Source organism: Glycine max, chromosome 12 (genome assembly GCF_000004515.6).
Source record: "Glycine max cultivar Williams 82 chromosome 12, Glycine_max_v4.0, whole genome shotgun sequence".
NCBI classification, from domain to species: Eukaryota; Viridiplantae; Streptophyta; class Magnoliopsida; order Fabales; family Fabaceae; genus Glycine; species Glycine max.
Genome location: NC_038248.2, coordinates 11,716,452 through 11,725,844, shown reverse-complemented (window position 1 = coordinate 11,725,844; position 9,393 = coordinate 11,716,452). Strand labels below are relative to the sequence as shown.

The following is a 9,393-nucleotide window of genomic DNA, read 5'->3' as shown; positions in this document are numbered from 1 at the left end:
TATTTGGTTTAATTGTTGCAACAAATATAATAAAATTGACTTATTAGTTATTGGCGTTTTAAAGCAATAATGTAACATTCTGATTTCTGCAATACAGCCATAGCCTGTGGCCTCCTAACTTGTGCTATTTGAAGGTAAAATAGGTGAAGAAAATAAATAAAGAAAAATAATGGAGAGCAAAGAAAAAGTCACTTGAAAGAAAGCAAAACAAGTGACATATATTAATTTAATCATATACTTACCTAATACTAATATTATATTAAAATGGTAGTAGAACAATAGACATTTAATATTTTACTCTTTTTTTTTCATCTCATCACGAAGAAAATTCATTCTAAAAATTAAAAATTAATCACAAGAGGTTAAAACTTTTGCTTTGAGAAAAAAAAAAAATAAAGATAGTAAGCGCGTGTGGAATAGAGTGAATGAAGAAAATGAGGCTGAAAAACGGCCCATTAGGTTAAAAAGCCGGCACGCATGAAACCCCACCTTCGCCGCTTGTCTCGAAATTCCCGCGTGCCACGTAACCCTCAAACAAAACACAACACAACACAATACAACACACCCATTATCCTCTCACTTTCCTTTGGGCGGCGTCCCCTCACTTACATCTCACACGTCACACACCCTTCCTTCTTCTCTCTCACACATTCCCCTTCATTTCTTTTTTTATTCAATTAAGGCAACAGCTATCCAATAATTTTGAGTATTAGTTAAGAAATTGTTTTTTTTATTAGAATATATAAAATTACGTTATTTATGAGTTATAGTTTTATTTTTATAATAAATTCTTTTTTTTTAAATTTCTTAATTAACATTCTAAGAATATTAATTAGTAAAACTCTTAAATTATTATTATATTTGACAAAAACAAACCGATAAATTATCAAAAAATTGAAAAACTATTTATTAAAATAACTAAAAAATATAAAATTATATAAATAAATATAAAATTTTATCTTAAATAAAAAATTAAAAAATATATATAATAAATGTTGAAGGATAAAAAAGAAATAAATAAAAAAATCAAAGATAATATTTTATAAAATATTATTTAAATTAATTTTTAAAAATATTATAAATTAAAAAAAAACTTATTTATTGAAATTTTTTTAATTAAAAAACTAAAAATTAATGATAATGTGATATCAAAAGCAATCTTAAATTGAAAAAGGAAACAGACCCAACTTCCCTTGCACCGCATGTTTTTAATATATATACACCCAACCTCCCCCACACCCCCAACACCACCACGTAACTGCGTGCACTCTCTCTCTCTCTACAACAAGAATTCATCTATTCATTTCAGCCCATCAGCATGGCGAAGGAGAAGAAAAACTTGTCCAACAAGAACAAGAAGCCAAGCAATGCAGACGAGGTTCACTTCCGCGGAGTCCGGAAGCGCCCCTGGGGCCGCTATGCCGCCGAGATCCGCGACCCTGGAAAGAAGACCCGCGTCTGGCTCGGCACCTTCGACACCGCCGAGGATGCCGCCCGCGCCTACGACGTCGCCGCCCGAAACTTCCGTGGCCCCAAAGCCAAAACCAACTTCCCCTTCCTCCCCGACAACAACACCAACGTTAACCTCAACAAGAAGAACAACAACGTTAACGTTAAATCTGACAGTCCCAGCCAGAGCAGCACCGTGGAGTCCTCCACCCCGGAGCGTGAATTCACGCGCCGCGCCGCCCCCGCCGCAATGGATCGCTTTCCGTTCCTACCCATCCAGCAGCAAATCCTCGTGACCCACCCCGTCGCACCCATGCGCCCGGTTTACTTTCTCGACCGGGCCCACTTCATGACCCAGCCCTTCCCACTCCGATTCGAACCGGGTCCGGTCCAGAGCGACTCCGACTCGTCCTCCGTCGTCGTCGATTGCCAGCCCAAAAGAGAGCTCAATCTCGATCTTAACTTGGCTCCACCTAATGAATATTAACCTTTTTTTTTAATCTTTTAATTTTTCATAAAAAAGACAGCAGAAAGAAAGGAAAGGACTAAGGAGATTTTTTTTTCTCTTTTTTTTTTTTTGGAAGATTAATCTTCCATTAAATTGTCGTGTAGATTAGATAAGATGTTGTTAATTACATCCTTTGATGTAAATAGGTTAATTTTTCTGTTTTTTTAGGTCCTTGATAGTATTAACAAAGGACATGATCTGAAATTGTCTAGATCTGGTATAATTTTCATGTAACATCGGAATATCTGATGTAATTCTGGCTAATGTTAATTTTCTCTTATTACAATAATTTCTGCTATTGACTTTTCTGCGTCGTTCTTTTTAGCATATATATATATATATATATATATATATATATATTACTCTCATACGTACATTGAATGGGATTGTGAAAAGAAAAAAAATACAGTATTGTAGTCTTGTAGAGGCGTATATCAGTTTTGTTTTATTCATATGTAAAATCCATAATGTCAAACTTGGTCTGGTCTACGCGACTGTTTTCAGGTAAATTATAAATTTGAGATCAAACTAGGGACGTTTTATTAACTATTAACTGTTGCTGTGTGTAAAAAAAAAAAAATATGAATTGTTATAAATTGATCGGGCATAGCTATAAATGTAACAGTGGCATACTTTGAATATATAAGCTAGGTCAATCAAGGATTGAAAAACTACTGACGATTACTAAAAGAAAATAAAAAAGGATTTTTCTTTTTTATATGGGGGCGAAAGTTTGAATTATTTTGAATTTATTTGAAATTCTGTTTGATAGACATTTTTTAAGGAAGCTTTTAGTGTTTTAGGACAAATTGCGTAGTTGTTATTGTATAAATTTATGGTTTAAGCTTATTTGTTCTGTAGACATTTTAAGGAAGTCTTTTACCGTTTTAAGACCAAATTGAATAGCAGATGAAATTATGATTTAAGCTTATATAAGCGTCAGTTTTGTCAATCAGGATTGGAAGTGTTATATTTTTCTTATCACTTTTATATATAGTAAGCGAAAGAGTTAAGAACTACAGTAGTATCAAATTATGTTCATTTCCGTTATTGTAATAAACAGTCATCATAAATTAAATAAAATACTATAAGAAGCAGCATAGCTTTAATACGGTTTGTAACTCCAGGTTTGACTCATTTTAACTTTCAACGAGATTTAATTATACACGTATAAACATAATTAATCATAATTCTTAAAATAATTAAACATGGATTGATTGCTTAAATATAAAGTTTAATTTACTAAAGAAATGATTGATTTGACTATAATTTCTTTTACAAAGAGTTTTGTGTGTACTTTTTTCTCTTTTGTAACAAAAGCTACTCTAACAAGTTAAATAAAATGATCTCTCTGCATCAAAGAATAAAATGATCTCTTATAGAAAATCCTTAAAGAAAAAATTTGATACATGCAAACTGAGTATAATTCAATCTCAAGCAAGCATACGAGGCATTATTTTCTAATAATTGGAAAGATACCAACTCATTCAGCATAAATCACTTTGCTCAATTAGTGGGATTCAATAATAGTATATTTAAGGCAGTTTTACTTTGAAAAAAAACAGTAGGTTTCTAGAGTCATCCTAATGATACCCCATAATTAAGCCTACCGTCTCAGGTTGAAAACAGCCAAATTATCTTTAGTCCTTAATGAGGTACTGTATTTATTTCCTGTGGACATGCAACATTAATAATTCGGACTGAAGCATACCGCATGATTGAATAAAATTGATTTTGAATAAAAATAAGCATAAAGTTAAAAAGTGACTTTAAAATAGAAAAAAAATTATTTAGACAATTATGATTAAAATACTTTTAGATAAGAAACCATATAAAGAATATAACATGACATTTGTAGTCACGATTTACACTCAAACCAACTACTATAGAAGAATGGCGATAAATATTCTAAACTAAAGGTAATTTTTTTTAATACGATTTAAGTTTTTATACGTATTATTTTATTTAATTTTGGCGTTATAGATTTTTTTATTAATTTTAATCTTTACAAATTTTTTAAAGTATTTCATATATATTGTCTAAAAAATATTTTATTTTGCAGGAATAATAACACAAATATCTAAGCTCAAACCTTAACCTATTATAACACTGATCTCTCCTAATTAATCACAAGTTCAATCTCATTTGAACAATTATCCTCATTTGACAATCAATCGTTAATGATTACATTATCCTTGTTGTCACATCATCCAACTTACAAAATCGCAAAACTCACATGATAAGATAATTATTGTATCTTGAGTCTCACACCACTAATCAAAGTGATAAAATCGTCATTCACAAAGGGATATATCCACTATTTTTAAGTATTCATTTTGCAACTCCAATCATGTATGTATTTAATATACACTATCGTTACTTCTTTGTTAGATTCTAACCTTTTGGCAATCAATCAACAATGGTTGTTACGTTGTCCTCACTATCATGTCAAGTAATTTGTGAAGGCATAAAACCCACACGTGACAAGAGAAATTTTGTACTTCAAGACTCACTTCTAATCAAAATGATAAAATCATCATTTACAAAAGAACTATAACTCCTTGATGCACTATCTTTTAGTACTATTTTGCAACTCTAATCATGTACGTATTTAATACACAATGTTGTTACTTTGCTAGGTCCTAACTTTTTGGAAATCAATCAACAATTGTTAGATTGCATTATCATGTCAAGCAGATTGCGAAGCCATAAAGTTCACACGTGACAAGAAAAATGTCATACCTTAAGACCCACATCACAAATCAAAATTAAGGATAAATCATCATTCACAAAGCACTATAACTCCTCGATCCACTATCTTTAAGTACCACTTTTGCAACTCCAATCATGTACATATTTAATACACAATGTCGTTACTCTGCTAAATTATAACTTTTTGGCAATTAATCAACAATGGTTATGTTGTCCTCACTGTCATGTCAAGCAGCTTACAAAGCCACAAAACCCATATGTGACAAGACAAATATCATACCTCAAGACTCACATCACTAATAAAAAAGATAAATAATCAATCACAAAAGAACTATAACTTCTCCACTAAATTTAAGTGCCCCTTTTGCAACTCCAAAATCATGTACGCATTTAATATACAATGTCGTTACTCCACTAGATTCTACCCGTTTGGCCATCAATTGACAATAGTTATGTTTCCCTCACTATACACAATGTCATTACTCCTCTAGATTCTACCTGTTTGGCCATCAATCGACAATAGTTATGTTTCTCTCACTATCATGTCAAGCAGCTTGTGAAGCCGCAAAATTCATGTGAGACAAGACAAATGTTGTACCTCAAGATTCACACAACTAATCAAAAAGATAAAATCATCATTCACAAAATGACTATAACTCCTCGATCCACTATCTTTAAGTACCTTTTTTCCAACTCCAATCATGTACGCATTTATATAAGCAATGTTGTTATTATGTTAGATTCTAACTTCTTGACAGTCTATCACCAACGATTACATTGCCCTCACTATCATGTCAAGTTGTGAATTCACAAAACTCACACATGACAAGACAAATGTTGTACCTCAAGACTTGCACAACTAGTCAACGAGATATAATCATTGTTCATAAAAAGATTATAACTCCTTGATCCACTATCTTTGAACACCCCTTTTGCTTAAATCATGTACACACTTAATATACAATATAATTATTCCATTTGATTCCAACTTGAATGTTAGAGTCCCACATGTATGCATTTCCATCATAGACTCGAGTAAGAATGCATTTTCATCCTCAACATTCATGATATATGTATAAAAAGCACTTGTTTCCATGGATCACCTTTGATTTTTTTTTTTGAATATTATACATTTATTGTCTTTGTCTATCATTTAAGATAATATGTACATTTTAAGAAATCTATTGATTCTATCAAATTTTATAGCAAAATAGTTTTATTAATTTGTCTAAAATATTCTTATTTCATAAATGATAAATTACACTATAGTTACAAATTTGAAGGACTTCATCTAGTAAAGTAGGATAGGGTGTTGCACTTGACAGGTTCCCATGTTTGAGCCCCTTCACCTTTTTTTGTCTGAAAAAATTTAAATATCTTTATAAATATGTTGTGAGTTTGAAGGTTTTCGCACCTTATATTAATGGACCATATCTCCTCCTACATTTTGATGTAAAAAAAAACACTGTAGTTGCAATGATATATTCACTAACTCATTATTTCTTGATAATATTGGACAAAAAATTAATATTTTTTATATTTTAAAATATTAAAAATTAAGAAAAAGACATTTTTAAAATTACAAATAAAATGAAACAAAGAGAATGCATCGAATCAACAATTGTTTAAATGTATCATTTTGTATATGGCGTTACTTAATAATATTAATAATAATTAGTAGTATGAAAATTAAAGATCAAGAAAACTAAATTAGAACGAGTGAGATATTATAAATCTTTGTTATTTGCTACGAAAAAAGTATGAAAATTAGAGCTGATAAGAAATTGTTTTTTAAATAACTACTGCTAAATAAATGTAAAATTATATTTATAACAAAAGCTACTGTAAAAACATAAATGTTGAGGATGAGAGAAAGGCAATGTGGATTAGCTAGGAAAGTAGGAGCAGCATTATTGGCGATGGGGGCACGAGGGAAATTGATTAGGTTTAATTAATTAGGTTAGCCAGCGTTGGTGTTGGCGCACCGACGGCAAATGAAGAAAGCACCAGATTTTCGAGTATCATGTCTGGGCCCCACAGAAAGCGCTTCGTGTTGACGGCTATGGCTTCGCTTTGGACGCCACGTGTACTCTCTTCTCTTGCCGTCCACAGATAACTTCACTTCACTGCTCCTTTGTTTTTCCCAATTCTTTATTTCAGATATCTTTTTTTTTTTTTGGCTCATTGCAAAAGTGCGTGTCAGTTTTATGCGCTTCGTACTTGGTTGGTTGCGTGCGTTGCTTCTCAGAATGGAAAGACCCATCACATGAATCGATGAAGAAGAGGATTTTTTTTTTCAATCAAGAATATCCTCCCATTAATAGTATAAGATTAATTTTCATTTTAGACGTATAAATTATTAAAATGAGTTTTTGTTTTTTGAACAAAGTCAAGAATCAAATCCTTCAACTACTTATATGTTATTGGTGATTCAGGAGAATTGGGTAGAGTCTTCACCGTTTAAATTTCATTCAGGAGAAAAATTATTTGATCCAACTATTTTAATTTTTTTAATATTGATTAAAACTTTAAATTTAATTCAGTCTAATTCAATTTAAAACATTGAAATGGAATTAATTTTCAGTTTTTATTTTTTTTAAAAATATTAAATAAATGATAATATATACAACAAAACAGTAAAAGATAATTTAAGATAATAGTAAATATCTTCTTTATAAGCCAATAAACAACTAATAGTAGCATAACAATTAAAATATATATTACTAAAAGTAAATTTATATAACTTAATAATCATACTTACGTACTTTTAATCAAATAGTTACTAAAAAAATATATTCAAATAAATAAAATTTTCACAAATAAATATAATTTATGTGATAATTTATAAATATATAAAAACTAAAATTAAAAACATAAATAGTAACATAAATTTATTTTAAAAATGTATATGTGTATTTTTAAAATGGATTTGAATTAGATTAAATTTTTAAATTAAATCTGAAATTCGATTGAATCCAATAAAAAAATTAAATTTTTTTAAAATTGATTCATTTGATTTTTTTTTTTTATGGTTGTTTTAGATTTGAGTTGAATTTGATCGGTTCATGAGAATAGGGTACACTAATATTCAAATTCTTGAATGTGTGGGTGGTGCGTAACAAAGAGAAGAGTAAGATAGAAGATACAACAATGAATGTGAGGGGAGGAAGAGAAGCAACCAACGATTTTAGCTGCCGCTTTCGTTGGGACCGGCTGCGTGTGTCAGCGGAATCTGTGGAGAGAGGAGATTGCTTTCCTTTTCTCCTTCCCTTCCTTCTCCCTTTCCTTCCGACATGTTTCTTTTCATTAACCTTCATTTTCTTGTTTTTTCTTTTAATGAGAACTTTCATTTTCTTATTAATAATAACAATATATATATATATACCTATCAAGGTTCGCATTTTTATGTGTAGCAGAATATTTTTCAGCGTTTCAGGAATGTTCTATAGATGTATACAAGCAATTGCAACATTGCAATAAAAAATTAAATAATGGAGTAAAAAAATGTGCTAAACAATTTCATGTTAAAGTAATTAATAGAGTAATGATTTAAGACTTTTAATTGGTATAAAAATATTTTTATATAATTTTTTATTTAATTAGAGTTAAATATATTTTTAATCTTTAAGTAATTATTATTTTAGTTCTTAAATTTTTTTTATTAGTTCTCAAACTTTTAAAAAATTATTTTTAGTTTCTTTATTTCACATTGATGTTGTCACAATTTTTTACGGTCAAATTTTTTAAAATTTAATTTCAATTTGTAAAATTTTAAATTTGTCAAACTATGTAAAAAATTAGTCACAATTTAATATTTATGTTTTCATTTTTATTCTTTAAAATTATCAAAATATATAAAAAAGGACCACCAATTTATATGAATCAAATATTTTGATGATTTAAAACTTTTTTTTTTTTGAAAATTAGATTAAAAATATTTTTTTTTCATTAAAAAGATCATAAATTCTGAAACCATAAATATAATGAGTAAAGATAGAATAAAAATATTTTTTCAAAAATTTGAGGGATTAACAAGAATAATTTTATTTTTGAAGGAAAAAAAACAATTATCCAAATTTAAAGAATAAAAACATATTTAACATTTATTTTTACTCAAATAAATAGTAAAAAAATACTGGAGTATTGATTTATAGAATTTGTTTTATTTTTATCCAGCTAAACAACACAATGTTTTACTTTATTTTGCTTAAATTGGAAGAGAATATTATTGAAATTATAGTGGTTAGTGGTTAGAAGAAGATAAGTGACGCGCGGAGAGTGGGTGGTGGTGAGTGTGAGTGAGGAGCTGAAGCATATACGGCGCAGAGTGAGAAGAAGTGAGGGAAGTTTCTGTTTGGCCGCCAGAGCTGGCCACGCGTAACACGTTAAGCGCGGTGTGGGACCCAGACAAGCTTTGCATGCTAAAGCGCCACGTGACGCGGTGCGCCAAAATCAGACGCTGTTGCCTGTTGTGGCCGGCTATATGAATATGCTATGCCGTCACGACTCAGAACCACCGCCAATTTATTTACTTGCTTATCCTTCAATCACTTTATAACCATGATAACAAAAATTAAAGGTTATTGAGTGTTTTAAAGATATTGATTAAGAAATTTAAATTACAAATATTTAATTTAAATATGTTTTTTATATTTTGAAAATATATTATTTTTAAATTATTATTTTAAATTTATTTTTGATTATCTTAAATTTTGTTTATATTT

At 29.7% G+C, this 9,393-nt stretch overlaps 1 protein-coding gene across 1 annotated transcript; it reads left to right on the top strand.

Annotated features, from left to right (window-relative positions):
* The first annotated feature begins 1,148 nt into the window (after window positions 1–1,148).
* Window positions 1,149–2,246, top strand: LOC100775465 (ethylene-responsive transcription factor 9). Its single transcript, XM_014764856.3, has one exon. The coding sequence runs from the start codon at window positions 1,319–1,321 to the stop codon at window positions 1,934–1,936; it is 618 nt and encodes a 205-aa protein (XP_014620342.2). The 5' UTR covers window positions 1,149–1,318; the 3' UTR covers window positions 1,937–2,246.
* Window positions 2,247–9,393: the final 7,147 nt, after the last annotated feature.

Bases quoted from the DNA above. Each gene is read 5' to 3' on its own strand.
- LOC100775465 (XM_014764856.3), top strand. From the start codon at position 1,319: ATGGCGAAGGAGAAGAAAAACTTGTCCAACAAGAACAAGAAGCCAAGC.